The sequence below is a fragment of the Mytilus trossulus genome, chromosome 8 (assembly GCF_036588685.1).
Source record: "Mytilus trossulus isolate FHL-02 chromosome 8, PNRI_Mtr1.1.1.hap1, whole genome shotgun sequence".
NCBI lineage: Eukaryota > Metazoa > Mollusca > Bivalvia > Mytilida > Mytilidae > Mytilus > Mytilus trossulus.
In genome coordinates, this window is record NC_086380.1 from 49,074,891 (window position 1) to 49,098,372 (window position 23,482).

At 32.2% G+C, this 23,482-nt stretch overlaps 1 protein-coding gene across 1 annotated transcript; it reads left to right on the forward strand.

Moving 5' to 3' along the window:
* Window positions 1-1,839: 1,839 nt before the first annotated feature.
* On the forward strand, window positions 1,840-21,021 carry LOC134727733 (uncharacterized). Its single transcript, XM_063592119.1, has 4 exons — window positions 1,840-1,926; window positions 16,221-16,947; window positions 20,428-20,673; window positions 21,008-21,021. Exons 2-4 carry the CDS (start codon window positions 16,299-16,301, stop codon window positions 21,019-21,021), a joined length of 909 nt encoding a protein of 302 aa, XP_063448189.1. The 5' UTR covers window positions 1,840-1,926; window positions 16,221-16,298.
* The last annotated feature ends 2,461 nt before the right edge of the window (window positions 21,022-23,482 follow it).

Consider the following 23,482-nt stretch of genomic DNA (forward strand, 5'->3'; position numbering starts at 1 on the left):
GTGTTCAAGCATCGATAGTCATTATCCCATTGAAACCTGACTGTACAGTGCTTGCCTGCCGGCAAGGCAGGTCTTTTGATAATACGACGTGCTCTACGGTTGATTCTATCATTCTATGAAGTCGACGGACCAATGTTTGAACACTAATACGACCACCCGAAGAAACAGTGTAGTTATAAACGCGCAGATGCCCTTTAAAACGTTGATTTACTGCTGACTGATCGGAGTTCAATCTTTTTGGTCGTAATGCATTACCGTGGTGATCTAAGTGTATGTTAAAGGTAGTTTATAACATTTTAAATTAATAAAAATCGTAGGAAGGCGACCCGTCCCAGAAATATATAGCCTTGCCAGACGTCATTCGATTATTTGGAATAGGGGAGGCCGGGCGAGGTTTGTATCCCCAGTAATTAAAAGTTTTGTGTCGAATGCAAAAAAGTTTATATATTCAATCATTGATAGCTATTTTAATTTATAGTGTAATACAAAATTCAAACTGATTTTCATCCCCCAAATTGTCGAAAAAGTGCATGTCCATGATGAAATTGACATTGCACAAAATACAGCTGTGTTAATAGGGTTACACTAATGTCCTGACAATGTCCTGACAATGACCTGACAATGTCCTGACAGAAATGAAAATGCTTAATACTTTTTTTATTATTGGAAGGATTTACTTGAAATTTGGAATCAAGCAAAATGAGAACTTATATTTAATAAATAAAATTTAAAAAAAATAAAAAAATATTTTTAAGAGTTAGAAAACTTGACCTGACCAACTTGACTTTGAAACTACTAATGTCCTGACCGATATGAAACGGCTAAAAATGTTTTATTATTCAATTGACAGGATAGACTTCAAATTCGATACCAAGGAAGATTAAAACATTTAATACAAAATTAAAATATAAGAAAAAATAAGAAAAAAATATTTTCAAGAGTTAAAAAACTTGACCTGACCAACTACGTACTCCCGTGACTAATTGTCCTGACCGATGGAAAATGTTTTATTTTTAAAATTTTATTATGTCACTGTCTTTTGCCTTTCTTATACACATATATTACGAATAAAAAAAGTGCATCCTAGTTTTTTCTTTACTATGTTTAAATAAATAATTTTTTTTTTTAAAGAATTAAGTATATTCTGTCTTTAGAGAGAGAAAAAAAAAACCAGCTATATAATATTTGTCTTTTCTTCATCAGTCAGGACATTGCAGGACAAGGTAAACATTGGTTAGGTCAGGTTTAAAATAAAAGAATTACATGCTCATACTAAGTGTTGTAATCTTCCCTGATAATTACCTTGGTAATATCCCAATAAATATTAACAAAAATGGTCAGGACATTTGTCATGGGAAAGACGTAGTTGGTCAGGTCAAGTTTTCTAACACTTAAAAGTTTTTTGGATATTTTTGGTTATACCTCGATCTGTATTCAATGTTAGAATCTTCCTTGACATTAAATTTGAAGTCGAACCTTCAAAGAACAAAATAAGTTATTAGCATTTTCCATCGGTCAGGACAATTAGTCACGGGAGTACGTAGTTGGTCAGTTTTCCGCTACTTTTGAAAATATTTTTTTCTTATTTTTTCTTATATTTTTGTATTAAATGTTTTAATCTTCCTTGGTATCGAATTTGAATATGATTTATGAAATAAACACAACAAGTTGTAAAATGAATACCATATATGTTTTAAATGTATTCTAGTCTTATTCTACAGTGATAGCAGCTAGTAACCCCTTCTATATTTTATTTCTTTATTTCTTTCACGCCCCCTCTTTCACGAAGAACGCGCTAGTTTACGACCTCAATAGTGATAACATGCAGATACGAAATGACCTTGACCTTGTTGACTAGTAGATGATTTTAAAACGGTGATCGGGAAATTCAGCTGGAAGGAAGGACACGTCATGCACGTCATGGTTGTAAGTGAATTAATATTCTAAGGCGCTTTAGTAAGGCAGTGTCTATTCGACCGGCACCGGCTAAATAGCAAATTTGCTATTTGACCGGCACCGGCAAAATAGCAAATTTGCTATTTAGCCGGCATTGAACACAGGGGTATCGGGACCGTTCGCCCTAGCAAGGACTTATATAGAAGGATTCGAATCTCATAATTTTTGGAAAATATGTAGAGAATCGTTGGATTTGAACATATCTTCTATACATTTTTAAATTGCTTATATTTAATCTTAAACCTTATTGATTACCATGAAAATTCTTCTGTACATGTAAAAAACATTAAAACTTCAGACTTAATAAATTTCATCAAAATCAATCAAGAACCTTTTATGTTTTAGCTGAACAGTTGAACTACATTTTATTGTGTTTTTCACCCAAAATGTAGAATAATGCCCCAAAAATAATTACCCTCCTTTCTTAAATAATTCAAATTACATGAAGGACATGAACATTATTAACCAAATTAACTCTATCAATGTAGGAATCATTTAAGTTTAAGAAAACCTTTATTTCATTAAAATCCATCAACAACTTTAAAAGTTTTCAGGTGTACAGTGTGGTTTCTCCAATGATTCTCTACATATTATTTATCGCAACAAGGATTGTGAAGAAGTTACCTATCCCTCTATATACGTCCCTGGCCCTAGTAACATGTTCGCCCTGGGTCCGTTTGCCCTGAGTTCGTTCGCCCTTAGAGTCCGTTCGCCCTACTAAAAATATTTATATTCAGGCATTGAAGTTGAATAAACTTAATTAATCAGATATATTTCTATGGTATATATTCTTGAAATTTATGGAAACATGGAAATATCTAAAAGTTTATGGCTAGTTAAGGATCATTAATTTATTGTTTTATGACAAAATAATTCGGATCACTGCTTATTGTGATACCTGTCTTTTGATGGATTAATAATATTATAAAAACAAAATTTGTTTTGATAATATATTCAGCTTGAAATTAATTTAAAAAAAATGTACGAACTGTAAAACAGATTTACAAGTTCATTCATTATAATACTCTGAGACTAGTCTCAGTTATACTGCATACATTAGTGAATGACTGAATACAATTATTTTGTTAACAAATATCAATAAAGATAAATTCATTGTATTCCAGTATTCTACTGCAATCAAAGGGAAAATGATGAAATTGATTGCGGCAATATAAATATTCGGTGAATTTTTCAACAAACTTCAACATATTTTGTTCAAATACTTAAAATTATGCCACTAGACAACAATTAGAAAAAAATAATAATCAGGGCGAATGGACCCTGGGCGAACGTGAATCAGGGCGTACGGACCCGGATTCGAACACAGGTACGTGTGAACAGGATACCCGTTGGGTGCCCCTGAGTGGGAATATCCCGAATTACCCCATGTAGTTTAATTTTGATTTATTTTTTATTAAACGTTTAAATTTAAATTGTTTTCACTGGGAATATTATATGTCGAAGTTACCGATAAACAGCATTTGAGATTTTTGCCAGTCGACTGATATGTATATAGAGACAAAGAACAATTATGGGCCCAGTTTTCAAGTTGTTCAAAATTGGGGTGCAAAATTTCACTTTTTTTTATTTCAACAAAAATTGAATGTATGGGGTTCTTTGGTATGCTCAATCTAACCATGTATTTAGATTTTTGAATTTTGACTTTGTTATCAAATTGGTCCACATTGAGGTCAAAATTAAGGGTGGAAAATTAAACTTTGTTTGATTTTATCAAAGATTGAATACACTAGTTCAGGGAAACAATGCGCATGTGCAAGATCGATCGGGATTTTGCGTTATCGACTAATTAGATATGAGATTTGACGAACTGGGGGCATTATCTCAGATCGGCATCGTTATTACTGTAGTCAGATTAATGAATACTTTATTTCAAGAAGTATTTATAGATTATTACATGGCATTTTCCATATGGCCCTGGTATCAGCCCTAGACTCCCATATCAAGCCAGAGGGCTTTAGCCCGAGGGCTTGACATGCTTGATATTGGTCGTGGGCTGATACCACGGACCATATGAAAAATGACATGTAATAATCTATTTATCACATATTTTTCACCAACTTGTTTACAAACAGTCTTTGATTGACAGGTTACCGGAAGTTAAACTCGGGGGCTTGATATGGATTTCGAGGGCTGATATCGATATCGGCCCCGAGGGCTGATAACCAACCTTGACTTCCGCCTATTATTGGCATGCAAAAACGTACATATCAGTACAAAATATGTGATAATTATAGTTTATTACATGGCATTTTCCATATGGCCCTGGTATCAGCCCTAGACTCCCATATCAAGCCAGAGGGCTTTAGCCCGAGGGCTTGATATGGGTCGTGGGCTGATACCACGGACCATATGAAAAATGACATGTAATAATCTATTTATCACATATTTTTCACCAACTTGTTTACAAATAGTCTTTGATTGACAGGTTACCGGAAGTTAAACTCGGGGGCTTGATATGGATTTCGAGGGCTGATATCGATATCAGCCCCGAGGGCTGATAACCAACCTTGACTTCCGCCTATTATTGGCATGCAAAAACGTACATATCAGTACAAAATATGTGATAAATACATGTATGCTATGGGAAACGAAAATATATACAATATATGACAAACAAAAGACAGCAGAGAACAGAAGTTACATAGTAGACAATAATATTGTAACACTATATGTGATCTAATTTTCCAAGCTGCATTTGAATAGTTGCATAGTATATTTCAAAACCAAACACTAGTTTAAATATATAGTTTGTCATATTTTTCTAAAGCTGAAGATTACCATGACATATTAAAACAGAATGTTTTGACCGTAATGTTAATCATTGTTAATTAATCTTGAATACAAAAGGAACGTTTGATGTCACCTGACTTAAAGTGTTACCTTCACGCAAAAATGGACAAATTCATGCTGTGATGTTCACTTTGCAGATCGTCTATATATTCAAGAAGGTACGGGTGCTATATCTTAGGCACTGATCTCATATAAATAAAAGTCAATTAACACCTAGGGCATATATGGTATCATAAAGTTTTACCTTAAACTATTAATCTCACCAGGCGACAGTTAGCCTATGATACAATTACTATACCCTTTTTATTTTGACATATTGTAAAGCATATATAATATTGTATACAGAATATCTAATTAACTTCATATAGATTTAATAAGATCTTAAACAGAATAAAATATAATTTATATATTTTGTTCTTTTTCAGAAAGTAGATTTTCACACATATCTGTCATTTGTCTGTATATATAGTTTGGCATTTGATTACATACTTTTAATGAACAGTTCTGTTATTTTACTGATTTTTGTGTCAGAAAATTCACGTTAATAGGTAGAATGAAACTAAATGTGAAAAAGCCCCCCCCCCCCCCCCCTTAAGACAATTTTTTTTTTATTGTCGCCATGTAGAAAACAAGGAGGTCTTTAAGATTTATGAGTGAAATAACTGCCTACTTGGATCTATTGACATACATCCTTCTTTCTGACAAGTTTGGCGAAACCGATACTTGGCGATCCTAGATTCCGTCGTCAGTATTAACGCCGACTATTTCAGCATAAAGAATCAGTCTGTGGTTAAAGTTGTGTGTTACATCAAAGTCGTTGTCAAACATAATGAAATTTCAGGAAATTTTGACAGAAGCTTCTTTATGTCCAAAATACAGTTTCCAGGGTAAAAGTTTGCAAATAATTATTTTCATTTTCCCGTATTTTACTACTAGTATTAGATGGACTTCGTTTTTTGGCGAGCGTCCTAATAAACATCGAATATTGATGTGTGCCATACATGATCAATATGACTTTGCCCCCAGTTCATCCAAATCTCGCATATTCTCGCATGAATTTTATTTAAACGCTTGACCCACTTAGAATTCTAGGTCGCGATCAAGCTTTCCCTGAACTAGTGTATTCTTGGAATTCTTTGATTTGCTGAATCAATCCATGGCCACATACATTTTATTTAGATTTTGGATAGGCACTGGCTACGGTTACATGGAAATGTAACAATAATAAAAATATTATTGTTACATTGGAGACTAATTGCCGGAATGCAAAGTTGGGTAAGGAACTGATTAACATGATTAATTACGAATGTAACAATAATTATTGAGGCTACAGTTACATTGAGTTATTGTTACATGAAAAACAGAAATGTATGCTAGATTTATTAAAAACTTAAATCTTCTATAGTTTTGTTGCTTAATTCTTTCATATGTACTAAATTTATAATACTTGTTATAATGATAAATAATAAATATCATTATTCAACAAATGGTGTTAAAATAGTTTTATGCATTAATGGTTTTGATGTTCTTAAAGATATATACAACTTCAGATAAGTAGTGCCAAAGGCGAAAAATATAGTTCATGATGGTTTGTTGTTGAGAACTCGGGCTGAGAAAAGTGTGCCCTTCTAAGTATTTAACTGCACAGCTACTTTTATAACTACTAATTTAGTATTGGGTAAAAACATTAAAACTTAGGATGCGTTTGAAACGAAACTGAAACAATATCAAGACACAAACCTATAACTTCATATATATACAAAAAAAATGATAAATCAAAAGCAAAGTTCGCTAACTGTGAACTTAAATACTATGAACTTCTGTATTCATGTTACGATGATGTATCCATCCTCAAACTCGTCCATGGAGGACGTAATTTCGTTTCAAAATCAGATGGAGCTCACCCAAACCAAAGGTAATTTCCCCTTTTTTAACCCATATAAATATATACGAATATTGCTTGGAGTTGTTTCATAAAAAATTTGTCAGACTTGAACATGCTCCAAAAACCACTTACTGGATATGTAGACCTGTCATTGAAAATAAAAAGAATTCAAGAAATTGTATGTTATTATTGTATATATTGTATATAAAATAAATATCTAACTTTTATTATCATTAGTACATATTACTAGTCCCATCGTACATTGCTGTTTTTCATGTAACAATAACGCCATGTAACCGTAGCCTCAATAATTATTGTTACATTCGTAATTAAACAGTTCCTTACCCAACTTTGCATTCCGGCAATTAGTCTCCAATGTAACAATAATATTTTTATTATTGTTACATTTCCATGTAACAGTAGCCAGTGCCTTTTGGATATTTGACCATAATGGGTAAAAAAAAATTAATTTCATTAGAGCACATGCATTTATTTTGTGTCAGAAACCTATATGCTGTGTCAACTTTTTAATCACAATCTAAATTCAGAACTGTATCAAATTTGAATGCTGTCTCCATACTTGCTCCAACTGTTCAGGGTTCGACCTCTTCAGTCGATTAAATCTGTGCCCTGGGGAGCATCTGGATTTTGAATCATAAATTCATTATACATTTTGTAGTTTGTACCCAAATTCTCTAGTAAACATTTAGACCCTTATATATAGAGAGAGAAACGTCAGAGGCTTAAGGACAAGACCCTGTGTTGACCCCCTCTAGTTCCTTCCCTCTCATTTTCTTAAATCCTTCGTTTAACAATGTGTATCAGTTATTTGTGTGCTGTTTTATCTATTTATACTACAAATAGTCATTTACTAGTTCTGTTTATGTCCTTAATACAGCAAACATTTGAACATGTTGAAGCTATAGTTTGTGCCATGTCAATTTCATGATGGCGCCCAGGGGCGGATCCAGGATTCAGTTAGGGGGGGCGCAAAGTTTTGTTTTTTTTGGAGGTTTTTCTAGGTAAAACTATTGAAATATTTTTCTAAAGGGGTGAAATGTAGATATTTCGAACTACGAACTATTGTGTGGTAAAATTAGCGAGAAATTAAAGTTTCAAGCTGAAACCTCATTAATCCACACCTGACAACAATTTACAGATAGACGGGCGGACAGACGGACGCAAAGTGAGACGAGACAGATCACAATTGCTCACCTGACCAATATATTTTCAAACGAAAATTTCTACTTTTACCAGTGACTTTTAATTGTCCTTTCATACTATCTGTTTTTTACTTTTTGATTTTTCGGAGGTCGTGCGACTGCCAGACTTCACTGTGTTCGCCACAAACAACTAAAATCAGAATGAGATGCATTTACGCAGTTATATTTATTTTCTTGGGATCCCAAGCATACAGTAATACAGTACAGAATTCGGCTAAATATTTAGGTTGCAAGTGAGATATAAATAATATAGTAACAGAGAAACAAATTAATAAACTAACCTTTCGCTTGAAACAGTATTTCTATCTTTCATTACAGATAATATAAAAGAATCTCACTGTTTTCTTGACCGTGTCATGATGAAATTGTGAAAGTGAGTAAGCGATGTTTTGAAACTTCGATTATCAAACAAATTGATTATAAAAACCGCAAATACAATGTAACATTTGTTTTTACTTTAACTGCTCATAACCTATTATATTTGTCATCAAACGCAGCTCCGCGTTTGACACCTTCCTTTCAAGTTATGTATAGAACTTTAATAAAGCGTAGGTCAGTTGATTAGTAATCACATTGATTCTGTTAAACTGACTGTTTTATATACTTTGAATGTTAAAAAAGATTGAATGGACTCTTCTGATACTTAAATATGTTGAAGTCAACCCATGCTTTGCAAATTTTAGGGGGGGCGCACGCCCGCCACGCCCCCGCCTAAATCCGCCCCTGGCGCCAATCACTTTAATTTAATTGGTCTTCTATCTTATACATGATATATTTGCATCAGAACTATTTTGGTCTCAAATCAAAGAAAAAATCTAGAATCTGCTTGAATTTTGGTTTATGAGTGCTGGTGATTCAATTTTAGCTATGATTATGAATATTACTGACCCAAAAAGGGGGGGAGGTATTTTTTTTTAATTATTTTGGGGTGGTTAGGTAGGGGGGTCAATTTGCAACAGCATAGTGTATTGCACAAAATCCAAAAGAAATGAATATAAATTCAAATCACATAACCAATTCAAGTTCTTTGACTACAGTTATTCTGTGGAAGAAACCTATGGTGTTTCACATATTTAATTACAATCCAAATTCAGACAAGTATCAAGTGCGAATATTGTGTCCATTTTTGCCCCAACTGTTCAGGGTTGGACATCTGCGGTCATTTCCAGCTGTGCTTGTCGAAGAAAATTATTGTAAAATTTGGTACAAAAGACCACTTTCGAGTTCATCTGTCACTGGAAAAAACTCGTCAATTAAATGCTCCTTTATGACGTCATTTACCAGATAGTGGGGGTCACCTGTATCCCTGCACTATTTACGTTCATCAAGCGTCTTAATGATTGTCATTGTGCAGGATAAACTAGAAATAATGGTTGTTCTGTAGCTAGCTGACAATTCCCGATCGACAGCAATGCTGATGGTCAATTTTGAGAATTCAATTTGATGAATAATATGACAATATAGAATTATAGTTTCCAACCACTCGCTCAACATTAGAATGGAAGTGATGACGCCCCTAAACTCATAAATTACGTTCACTCAAACCGGAGTTTTTGACAGAAATCCATAGAACTCGAAAGTTGTCTATTTATGAGACATCAATACACAACTCTTGTTTGAAATCTTTGAAAAAAAAGTGGTGCTTCTACTTGTGCAAATTGAGGTGTTTTTTTGGTTTTTTTTATAATTTTTATTATTTACAACTTCCAATTTACAACATAATATACACAAATATAATAGCAATATATAATATATAAATCTATAGATATTATCTAATCAATACAACTGTCTATTAGGAAGCAATTTTTTTTTTTTTAAATACAAATGTAAGATAAAGAGTAAAGCAGTTTGAACACCGGAGAGAGAGAGAGAGAGAGAGAGAGAGAGAGAGAGAGAGAGAGAGAGAGAGAGAGAGAGAGAGATTCTATTTTAGTATAGTAAATACAGCATTTTCATTAATAACATGTATAATATTTAATGTAAAGTATATATACATTTTTGTACTTAACTTAGTAATATATCAAAAACATTCCATTCTCTGAGAAACTGATGTTCACATTTGTTTTTCATAGCAATATTTTTGTCCATTGCATACACATATTTCATCTTTTCTTTTACTGAGTTTAATGTTAGTTTTTTTTTTAAAACATCTGGAATTATGAATATATTGCTTTATGGTAAGAAAAAGAGTATTTTCTGCATTGCCTTTTGATATTTTTGCAGTGTTACCAAACAAAAAAACTTCTTTTGTAAAAAGTACACTAATTACATTGGTCAGATACCAATTTTCAATCTGTATGTTCACATTCCCAAAATAAATGTTCTAATGTTTCAATTTCTAAATTACAAAAAGTACAATTTGGATTATCATAAATCTTAATTTTATAAAGAAATTTGTTTGTAGCTAAGATTCGATGATTGAATCTATACTGTAGCCACTGTAACTTAGTATTATTTGTGACAACAAATGGCAGTTCATAATTTTTTTTCCAGTGATTTTGATCAAAGCCAAAAATTTCAGTCCATCTTAACTGACTAGTGGGAACACTTCCATTTTTATTTAAAACAATATACATATCTTTAGATCCTTTTAAACTTTTAACTAGCCTTTTAATAGCAGATGGAATTAAAGGTAGTTCTACATGTTCTAATTTGTGATTTTTTTCCCACAAATGATTTTGATGCTTGATGTATAGCAGATATAATACTATTATATCTCATGAAATTCACATTTATCTGATACATTTCTTCTATTTTTTGATGAGAGAAAAAGGTCCCATCTTCATTTACAATATCATTTATAAATCTTATACCATTTTCAAACCAATCTTTTTAAAAAATAGGTTTATTTGCTACCTTTATATTATTGTTAAGCCAGATTGGACTAGCAAGAAAGCATTCCCAACTGTCATATTCTTCTTTTTCTCGAAGAAGTTGCCATACTTTCAGAACATCTTGCCAAAATTTATTTTTGATATGTTGTTGTAATTTTTGGATATAAACACTTCCACAACCATAAAATTTTTCTACATGAACATTTGAAAAAAAAACATTCTGCCATTTGTTGTCTGTTTTAAATAATCTCCTTATCCATGTACACTTCAGTGCTAAAATAAATGCACTAAGATTTATAATTTTGAGTCCACCATCTTCAATATCATTTTGTAAAACATCTCTTTTAATTCTATCAATTGGTGAACTCCATATAAAATTGTACATAAGTTGAATAACATTGTACATAAGTTGAATAACATCAAATTGAGGTGGTTACTTAACGCTCATGGTAGATGGGCTTTTGATGAGGGTTCAACAATGAGCAAAGCCCATACCACATATGATAGTCAGCTTTAAAAGTCCCTAAAATGACAATGAAAAACAATGCAGACAAGAAAACTAACAGACTGATTTATGTACAAAAATTTAGCGGAAAACAAATATATTATATTACGGATTACAAATGTGTTGAGGTTTGTGATTGGATAACAACACAGATATGTCAGTATATATTCAGGAAACTGCCGTGGTATATACAACATTTTTATCCCCAATTGGAACCTCAAAAACGTCATCATAACACTGGTTACTATGTGACGTAGTAAAAAGCTATCAGACTGTCAGAGGCTCACAGAGTGAAAATAATGACGTGCTTTAGTCAATAATACATTTTTGATACAAAATCACGCAATTAACGCTTTTAATACTTAATTTTAATGTTAAAAGTGTTATTATAATTTATTACATTCATGATAAAATTATGTTCACAGTAAATAAGAAAATCCTTCACGTATGCTGAACATATCAGGTTGGGTTTTTCAACTTATATAATATATATGTGTTGTCAACAAAAACCTGCACTGGAAAATAACATTAAGTCAGGGGTAATCTGTAATATATGTGTAATTCAGGTCTCAGAAAGGGTATATACTGTGACATTCCCGGCTTAGAGCTTATATCCCCTTCGCCTTCAGCTCAGGGGACAATAACTCTTAAGACGGGAATATCACAGTATATACCCTGTCTGAGACCTGAATAACATATAATATGTAACACATATAAACAAACGACAACCACTGAATAACAGGCTATTTACTTAGGACAGGCTCATACAATGTACATACAAAATGGGGCGTGATAAGTGTCATTTGTTTCCAGTAGAAATACATATTCTTAGAACTACAAGTTGTTGGCTGGATCTTAAAATTTGTTTCAGGTTTCTTAATTATTTATGACTGCTAATATTTAAGTTGGTGATAATAAATAAAATTGAGAATGGAAATGGGGAATGTGTCAAAGAGACAACAACCATAACAAAAAATAAAAAACAACAGCAGAAGGTCACCAACAGGTCATACATACAAGATGTAATTGATATAAATTACTTGCATATATATACGTTAATTTGTAGGAATTTTATTTTCTTGTTTTAATTAACAGGTCTGAATTATCTCCCCTTAGCCTCCTTGAACATTAATACAAGTAATGTTTTTAGAACCTTTGAAATTCTCAATTTTCAAGAGGTCAAATTATGCCACATACATCATGTACATATTTAATGGTTCACTTGAGAGCAATTTAGTGCTGACACAATTTAAAAAAAAGAATATAAACAATTATTCCTCAAAGTTTCATGCAAATTGGTTACAACATTTTTGAGTTTATGTCCAACATGTTGAGGACAGACGGATGGACAGACAGACTTAATAAAGTTTGAAATTTTTTATGAGAAATGCATTTTTTATACAACCGCAAAAATTGAAAAGTTTTTGGTCGTATATTGGTATCACATTGGCTTGTCTTCTGAAGACATTTGGTTTTCACACTCTAACTTGAGTAAAAGTAAATAGAAATCTATGAAATTTAATCGCACAGGGTTAACGACCATAACAGGAAGGTTGGGATTGATTTTGGGTGTTTTGGTCCCAACAGTTTGGGAATTAGGGACCAAAAAGGGCCCAAATAAGCATTTTTCTTGGTTTTCGCACAATAACTTTAGTATAAGTGAACAGAAATCTATGAAATTTTAACATAAGGTCTATGACCACAAACGGAAGGTTGGGCTTGATTTTGGGAGTATAAGTCCCAACAGTTTAGGAATAAGGGGCCAAAATCAGGTCCCAAATAAGCATTTTCCTTGTTTTTGCACAATAACTTTAGTATAAGTTAATAGAAATCTATGAAATTTTAACACAAGGTTTAATTATGACCACAAAAAAATGGTTTGGATTGATTTTTGGAGTTTTGGTCCCAACAAATTAGGGGTCAAAAGGGTCCAAAATTGACCTCTGTTTGATTTCATCAAAAACTGAATTATTTGGCTTCTTTTGATATGCCAAATCTAACCATGCATTCAGATTCTGAATTTTGGGTCCTGTTTTCAAATTGGTCTACATTAAGGTCCAAAGTGTCCAAAATTAAACTTAGCTTGATTTTAATAAAAAAAAAATTTTTTTTGGCTCTTTGATATATATGCTGAATCTAAACATGTTCTTAGAATTTTATACGACCGCAAATTTTGAAAAAATTTTCGTCGTATATTGCTATCATGTTGGCGTCGTCGTCTGCGTCGTCGTCCGAATACTTTTAGTTTTCGCACTCTAACTTTAGTAAAAGTGAATAGAAATCTATGAAATTTTAACACAAGGTTTATGACCATAAAAGGAAGGTTGGTATTGATTTTGGGAGTTTTGCTCCCAACATTTTAGGAATAAGGGGCCAAAAAGGGCCCAAATAAGCATTTTCTTGGTTTTCGCACAATAACTTAAGTTTAAGTTAATGGAAATCTATGAAATTTTGACACAAGGTATATGACCACAAAAGAAAGGTTGGGATTGATTTTGGTAGTTTTGGTTTCAATAGTTTAGGAATTAGGGGCCAAAAAGGGACCCAAATAAGCATTTTTCTTGGTTTTCGCACCATAACGTTAGTATAAGTAAATAGAAATCTATGAAATTTAACACAAGGTTTATGACCATAAAAGGAAGGTTGGTTTTGATTTTGGGAGTTTTGGTCCCAACAGTTTAGGAAAAAGGGGCTCAAAGGGTCCAAAATTAAACTTTGTTTGATTTCATCAAAATTGAATAATTGGGGTTCTTTGATATGCCGAATCTAACTGTGTATGTAGATTCTTAACTTTTGGTCATGTTTTCAAATTGGTCTACATTAAGGTCCAAAGGGTCCAAAATTAAACTTAGTTTGATTTTGACAAAAAATGAATCGGTTGGGTTCTTTGATACGTTGAATCTAAAAATGTACTTAGATTCTTGATTATTGGCCCAGTTTTCAAGTTGGTCCAAATCTGGGTCCAAAATTAAACTTTATTTGATTTCATCAAAAATTGAATAAATGGAGTTCTTTGATATGCCAAATCTAACTGTGTATGTAGATTCTTCATTTTTGGTCCCGTTTTCAAATTGGCCTACATTTATAAGGTCCAAAGGGTCCAAAATAAAACTAAGTTTGATTTTAACAAAAAATAAATTCTTGGGCCTCTTTGATATGCTGAATCTAAACATGTACTTAGATTTTTGATTATGGGCCCAGTTTTCAAGTTGGTCCAAATCAGGATCTAAAATTATTATATTAAGTATTGTGCAATAGTAAGTCTTTTCAATTGCACAGTATTGTGCAATGGCAAGAAATATCTAATTTCATAATATTGTGAAATAGCAATTTTTTTTTTAATTAGAGTTATCTTTCTTTGTCCAGAATAGTAAGCAAGAAATATCTTATTGCAAGATTTTTTTTTTAATTGGTGTTATCTTTCTTTGTCCAGAATCAACTTAAAAATCTTTGTTATATACAATATACAATGTATATTCACTTTTTACTACCAACTGATAACTTTAAATAATCTTTACCATTCAGTGATAACAAGCAGTTTTTTTACATCTTAATATTTTATGATGTATTTAAATGAGTAGTTATTGTTGCAAACTCCATTAGAATATTTTAATTGAGATTAGTTTTGGAATAAGGGAAAGGGGGATGTGATTAAAAAATTTGGTTCAATTTTTCTCATTTGAAATTTCATAAATAAAAAGAAAATTTCTTCAAACATTTTTTCGAGAGGATTAATATTCAACAGCATAGTGAATTGCTCTTAGAGAAAACAAAAATATTAAGTTCATTAGAACACATTCATTCTGTGTCAGAAACCTATGCTGTGTTAACTATTAAATCACAATCCAAATTTAGAGCTGAATGCAGCTTGAATGTTGTGTCCATACTTGCCCCAACTGTTCAGGGTTCAACCTCTGCGGTCGTATAAAGCTACGACCTGCGGAGCATCTGGTTGATTATGGGCCCAGTTTTTAAGTTGGTCCAAATCGGGGTCAAAAGTTATTATATTAAGTATTGTTCAATAGCTAGAAATTTTCAATTGCACAGTATTCTGCAATATAGCAAGAAATCTTCAATTGCACCGTATTGTGCAATAGCAAGAAATATCTTATTGCACAATATTGCGCAATCGCAAGAAATTTTCAATTGCACAGTTTTGTGCAATAGCAAGAAATATTCAATTGCACAGACTGCCAGTATTGTCTCGTTTTCAATGTTTTTTTCAAATTGGTCTACATTAAGGTCATGAAGGTCGAAAAAGGGTCAAAAATTAAACTTTTGACGTTTGATTTCAACAAAAATTGAATATGATTACTCTAACCATGTACTTGGATTTTAAATATTTGGGCCCAGTTATCAAATTGGTCCAAATCGAGGTCTATACAGTCTCTAAAATTGAACATTATTTGATTTCATCAAAAATTGAATTCTTGGGGTTCTATGATATGCTAAATCTAACCATGTATTTAGATTTTGGATATTGGACCATAATAGGTAAATGTCCAATTTAAAAAAATTAAGTTTTTAAGTTTAAGTTCTTAGACCACCTTCATTCTGTGTTAGAAACCTATGTTGTGTCAACTATTTAATCACAATCCAAATTCAGAGCTGTATCAAGCTTAAATGTTGTGTCCAAACTTGCCCAAACTGTTCAGGGTTCTACCTCTACGGTTCTACGGTTGTATAAAGCTGCGCCCTGTGAAGCATCTGGTTAACTTCTGTAAGCATGGTAAGTCAATAACAAAAACCAACTTGTTTATGTCTGAGCTTCGACTGCTTGCCACTCTTTAATGATATAAAAAAGAAGATGTGGTATGATTGCCAATGAGACAACTATCCACAAAAGACCAAAATGACACAGACAATAACAACTATAGGTCTGTTAACATAAAATAGCTAGTATCATTTTTTACATTTTCCAATAGTGTTTACACTTTTTGATATGTATGATTTGATCATGTTGATATATTTTATGAAGAATTTTTAAAATTTTATTATACTTGTAGACAATGGTAGGTAGACATGATAGATGTAAAAATGGACAAAAATGCACCTAACAGATCAAAATTTGTAATTCATCAGTAATGGCAAGTTCATCTTCCTTAGCAGTACCTGGGTCATGCCTGACAAATTATGCAAGAATAGGCCATGCAGCACAACAGCTCTTTCCTGATATTCTCCAGGAGCTTATTACAATTAAAGAACCTCCTCATAGGTTATCACATGATGTCAACACAAACAAGGACCTGTCAAAAATATTAAGATCCGATGAATTATTATTGATAAACAATGTTGCGACAAAGGGATATTCAAACTTTGACATACCATTTGTTTACAAATTGATAAGAGGTTTGAATCTGGTACCTCCACCTACAAAAAGATGGAGCCATCCTACTGCTCCCTGCTCAACAGAGGTCACACCAGGAGATGACATTGAAAGAATTAGAAGATTCAGAAACGAAACTCTTCACAGAGGTAATGCACAAGTCACAGATACAGAATTATCTCAGATCTTTACACAGTTTAAGGAGATTGCTGGTAGACTAGAGACCTACATGGGAAAACAAACAGGAGAGTTTGTAGACAAGTTTGTGGATTTAGAAACGTGTTGTATGGATGAGGAAACAAGTACCATGTATATAGAGAGGCTTAATAGGTTAAAGAAAAGTGATGAAGATTGTAAAAAAAGATTGAGTGCACTTGAAGAAGATGTTGACGCATTGAAAGAGAAAAGTAAGTAAATTTCAAAAGAAATTAAAAATCAACTTCTGCTGTTTCCTTTATTAAGCAATACGTGATTTAGGGAGATACCACGAATACCATGCCTTGGAAGGTCAACCTCCAGTTGTTTTCTGCCTAATAACTTTTACTTATGAACAATTTAACCATTCCTTTTCTAATTTTAATATCAAGTTTGATATTGAACATGTTGAACATTTTTCTCTTTTACCAATGAGTTATTTTTTATTAATTTGAAATGGGCATTTTACATTGTTTTAATTAAGTCTTTTTAATTCAATATAAAAAGAAAGCATTATACATGTTATAAGTAAAGCAATTTCTAAATGTAACCCTTTGAAATAAGTGATACCCTATCATGCCTACTCATGGCTACTGGAGCTCTGCAGTGAAGCTGATATTTCAACTGAACAATAAGCATGATAAGGCCAATTTATATATATATGGGATAAGATTTTCTGACAAATAGATAGCTATTTTCGTTTTTCTTGATACTATTATCAAATTACAAACAACAACATATATGTAAAATATAAGGTATAGGAGAATGTGCATCAAAATCTAGACAAGATAAAGAGAAAGAACAGTTCCTAATTAATGCAATTCAGCAGTATTGTACAGGGGGTTTAGTCCATCTGGAACCCATTACGTACGTTCTCTAAGATAAACAAACTTTTAACATTAATTTTGATTACATCTTTAAAACATTTAGTGCTGTATTTTAATGTACATCATATGTTTTATATTGTCCTAGCTTGAGTTTATTAATTATTTTTTTTTATATATTATAATGGGTTAAAAATATTTTTCTAAATTGGGTATTGACAATTTTAATTTTTGCTAAAATGGGTAAAAAATCACAAATGAATCAGGCGCTAAAATGGGTTCTATCTAGGCGCGAAAACGTCTGATATTTTTTTGCTCAAATTTCCTATCAACATGATCAATGCGCTAAAATGTCCTCTGCCTATATATAACAATTTAGGTTATTTTCTACGACAAGAAAAACCTTAAAATATGCATTATCTGACTTGTATACCGTCAAAAAATATTATTTTTCATAAAGATTTGCAAAATTTAGTTTCCTATATTACCGACAACACTAAAGTGGGATATTCCTTTCTAATGCATTCAGGTTTTAATACGCCCTACGACTCATTAAGAATGTTAAATAAAACTCCCTAATTAATTCTAGATATAAACTTTTTAAAGATATAATCCATACACAATAAAAAATATTACTGTAACTGCATGAAGTAAGACACAAATCTATTGTAACCATCCGTTAACAGTGTATTAAAAATACAAGACACATTGTAAGTAATTTATTGTACCACTTAGTTTATGAAAAAGGGGAGGGGTATGGTTTTTATACCCCCGTCCGTCTGTCCCATGAATATTTTTCGTCGCATTTTTCTCAAGAACTACAATACAAAGGATTTCTGAAATTTAGTTTCAGGGTTTATCTAAGTCAGCTAATACTGTGTGATGCGTTTTCAGGTTGATCACTTGACAACTTCCTGTTTACCGAACACTTGTATGATTTTACACATGATAGCCAAGTTGAAAATTTTCGTCACATTTTTCTCAGGAACTACAATACAAGGATTTCTGAAATTTGGTTTCAGGATTTATATAAGTCAGCTATACCGTGTGATGTGTTTTCAGATTTTTTACTCAACAACTTTACCAAACACTTGCATATTTTCACACTATTTATATTATCCACTTCAGCGGGGGTATCATCAGTGAGCAGTAGCTCGCAGTTTCACTTGTTTTTTTCTTTTTGTAATGTCATTTCTATCGCTGAAAAGTGGTTATTTTTTTTAACAATTTTAATTGAATCGAATGAAAAATTCAGAAATATTGTCTTTTGAATAGCAATACATTTTATTAACAGATAATCAGGACATACTGATATACCCTCCACACCCGACCCTTTTCTGAGTTACGTTAATGTTATTCAATAGAATATAAGATTATCTTATTAGTTTATCATTTGATAGACTAAAAGTATACATAAATTTAAAGCAGTTGAGAACTGACACAAAGACGAATAAAGATACATGAAGGTCACAGTATGATTTCCTATTCAGCGTTTATTGTCCTGAACATGCATGAAATATTTGCCACTGGACGTTAAGCAAGCAACCAACAATCAACCAACCTATTCAGTGTGACTCCATAAGACTTTCAAATTCTAACACACGAATATGCTAAATCTGGCTTTTTATTTATGTAAGTCTATATTAAAATTCATCTCGCATATATGATTATTCTTCTTTATTGTAGCGATAAATTAACAAAACTTCACGTAGTTCACGTTATTTGTTTCTAAAATTAAAATGCAGACAATGAAGGTTTCTTTTACATCTCTCATCGATTCAACTTTAAAGTATAAATTTCCAAATCAGCAACAAAAAACTATCAGACGAATAAAATTTTGAAGTAAATTATAGATTGCATTTTTATCAAGGAAAATCATGACCTCAAATTCAAGTCATTATTTTATGCCTTTGAGCATATTTCATTGAAACATGGTATCGTCCTGGTTTATTCTGAAAAAGAATGAACTGTCGTTCTGAAAGAAAATAACTCCATATAGTTATATAATTTGATATATTTGGTATACATATATTGGTATCAGAATAATTTAGATTTGCTTTTATTCAACTTCAATTTTTTTTTTGTGTCATATATATATATTGGCATGTTTGGTATGACCTTGTCTTCGTCTTTGTTGTTGTTTGTGTTGTCTAAAGACATTTATGTTTCTGGGACAATGACTTTAGATAAAGTGAAAAATCCCTTTGAATTTTACCAGAGGGTTAAATACCACAAAGGGAAGGTTAGGATTGTTTTTGGGGTTTATTGTACCAACAGTTTAGAAATAAGCGGCCATAAAAGGGTAATAAACAAGCAAATTTTGTAGTTTCCGGACCATAACTTGTGTTTAAGTGTATGGAAGACTTTAAAATTGTACCATAAATATGGTTTCATATCACAATGGGAAAACTGAGTATGAGATTGGGGGTAATTGCCCAAAATGTTCAGGATATTATGGGCCTGAAAGAAAGGGGACAAAAACAAGTTTTTTTTCTAGTTTCGGGACAATAACTTATTTGTAAGTGTATGGATCTCTCTGGAATTGTACTACAAGGTTCCATATATACATGTAAAAACTAGGTAAGAGATTGGGGTAATTGCCCAAAACGTTTAGGAACTAAAGACCAAAAAATATGTTTTATATGAAAAAGGGAGTATGGTTTAACAGTTTCCACATGTTAAGGAAACCTAATTATTTGGTTTTAGGATTGAAATGATTTAAGAGGACAATGACTAGTTAGGGATACTAATGCGATGAAATAATATGATGCAAAGTCAACGAGTCTATTACATATAATGATATAAAACTTGTGGAGAATATATTAATATAAGTCTATGCTAAAGTTCTATCATTATGATCATTTTTAGATTCATTGACTACTCATTTACTTGATACCATGGCAACAGAAATACCCAGTGAAGAATCAAATTATATAAAGATAAGTCTTCTTATACTAAAAATCTCACAACGTGCAGTTCGACTCAAGTTTGATACAGAGTTCCATCCTGACCGCTTACAAGAAACTCTCAACAGAAGTAGTGGCAAACTGAGAGAACTTCAAAGGACGAACAGAATAAATCAGCTCCAGTGGACATTGTTATTTCCTTCAAAAGGTTTGTGAATATTTGTTGATACATTTTGTGTAGTAGGTTAATAATATATTTTTACGTCATTCTGCAACAAACCATTAATCTGAGTTTTTTTCTTAACTCTTTCAGATATTGGGACAATTTTTGGCATGTGAGTTTTGTTCCTTCAGCTGCAATTATTTTTGCAGAAATTACGCGCAATGGACTTTGCTAAATTGTTGAAAATCACAGTTATACAGACTTGTTTTCTAAACGCTTTCAGATATTTGGCTGATTTTTAGTATGTGTTTAACTCGTGATGAGTTATAGATCTAGTCGAAGTTTCGTTCTGCTCAGCTTATTTTTACTGTATTTTCAGGCTTTGGACTTTGAAAATTTTGAAAATCACAGTTATATGGACCTTTTTTCTAAATACTTTCAGATATAATTGGGCTGAATTTTGGTATGTGAGCTAACCATGATGAGTTGCAGATCAAGTTTGTGTTTCTTTCTGCTCCCCTAATTTTTGCCAAATTAAGGGTTTACAACTTTGAAAATTGCTGAAATCCTTTTTATAGACATTTTTCTATATATGCTTCCAGATTTTAAGCTGACTTTGAGCTCACCTGGCCTAAAAGGCCAAGTGAGCTTTTCTCATCACTTGGCGTCCAGCACCTGGCATTGTCGTCATCCTTCATTCTTCATCCGTCGTCGTTAACTTTTACAAAAATCTTCTCCTCTGAAACTACTAGGCCAAATTAAACCAAACTTGATCACAATCATGATAGGGGTATCTAGTTTAAAAGATGTGTGGCGTGACCCAGCAAACCAGCCAAGATGGCCGCCATTGCTAAGGACATAGGGGTAAAATGCATTTTTTGGCTTATAACTCAAAACCAAAGCATTTAGAGCAAATCTGACAGGGGTTAAATTGTTAATCAGGTCAAGATCTATCTGCCCTGAAATTTTCAGATGAATCCAACAACCCATTGTTGAGTTGCTGCCCCTTAATTGGTAATTTTAAGGAAATTTTGCTGTTTTTGGTTAGTATTTTGAAGATTATTATATATAGAGATATTAAAACTGTAAACAGCAATAATGTTCAGCAAGGTAAGATTTACAAATAAGTCAACATTACCAAAATGGTCAGTTGCCCCCTTTAGGAGTTATTGCCCTTTATTGTTAATTTTTAACCATTTTTTGTAAATCTTAGTAATCTTTTAAAAAAATCCTTTCTCTGAAATTACTAGGCCAAATTAAACCAAACTTGGCCACAATCATCATTGGGGTATATAGTTTAAAAAATGTGTGGCGTGACCCGGCCAACTAACCAAAAATGGCTGCCACAGCTAAAAATAGAGCACAGGGGTAAAATGTAGTTTTTGGCTTATAACTCAAAAACTAAAGCATTGAGAGCAAATCCGATGGGTTAAATTGTTTACTAAGTGAAGATCTATCTGCCTTGAAATTTTCAGATGGATCGGTCAACATGTTGTTAGGTTGCTGCCCCTGAATTGGTTATTTCAAGGAAATTTTGTTGTTTTTTGTTATTATCTTGAATATAATATTATAGAAAGAGATGAACTGTAAACAGCAATAATGGACAGCAAAGTAAGACCTAAAAATAAGTCAACATGAACAAAATGGTCAATTGACCCCCTAAGGAGTTTTTGTCCTTTATAGTTAATTTATAACAATTTTCATAAAATTTGTAAATTTTTACTAACATTTTCCACTTTAACTACTGGGCCATTATAGATAGAAATAATTGTAAGTAGCAAGAATGTTCAGTAAAGTAAGATGTGTTAAATATTCACTTACACCAAGGTGAGCGACACAGGCTCTTTACCTCTAGTTTTTTTTATCATGATAATTTCCAGATCAAGTTAGAATTTTGTTCTGGTCTGATGATTTTGTGCAGAGTTATGGTCCTTTGACCTAACAAATTCCTCAAAATAGTAAAAAAAAACTGATTATTTTTCGGGAATATTCTATGCATTTGCTAAGTCAAAGTCTTATTTTTTTATCACCTAATTGAATTGAGTTTGGAAATTCTTTAGAAACAGAGGAGAATGGAGAATGCTAGATTGGATATTATTTTGAAAACCATCATACACATTGAAATAAGAACCCTGTAGTCGTCGTTGTTGTAGGAAGAGGCGTCTTCATTGTCAGCATGGTCAGCGTCGTTCAAAGACAGATGGTTTCCGGATGATAACTTAAGTTTTAGTTAAAAGAAACCAATAAAATTTTGATACAATGTTTAAAATCACTAAACATGCTAAAGGAAGTTTGGGAATGATTTTGGGAGTTACTGTACCAAAGGTTTAGGAATGAAGGGCAAAAAAAGGGTCCAAATAAGCATTTTTGCAGTTTTCATTCAATAACTTGTGTTTAAGTGAATAAATCTCTTTTAATTAAATTACACCACAAGTTTCCATTCTACAAAGGGATGGTTATGGGGGGTTATGGCTCAAGTCGTGCAGTAATAGAGGGCAAAAACGGGAAAAACAAGGGTTTGTCTGGTTATAGGACAATTAAGACATGTACCTGAATGTACTATTAACAATTAACATGATCAATTATTAATATTAATTTTTACCATGACTGTGTCATTTTATATTTTAATATTTTATGATGTATTTAAATGAGTAGTTATTGTTGCCAACTCCATCAGAAATTTGAATTAAGATTATTTTTGGAATAAGGGAAAGGGAGATGGGTTAATAAGAATTTGTGGGGGGATGCAGTAAAAATTTCTCATTTCAGATTTCAGAAACTTAGAAGAATTTTTCATGTTTTTCTTCAAATATTTATCTTTTGAGGGGATTAATAATACCAGCCTAGTAGTGTA

Excerpts from the sequence above, each read along its gene's own strand:
- LOC134727733 (XM_063592119.1), top strand. The coding sequence starts at position 16,299 with ATGGCAAGTTCATCTTCCTTAGCAGTACCTGGGTCATGCCTGACAAAT. Across the intron at positions 16,948-20,427 it reads TGACGCATTGAAAGAGAAAA|ATTCATTGACTACTCATTTA; the intron begins GTAAGTAAATTT and ends GATCATTTTTAG.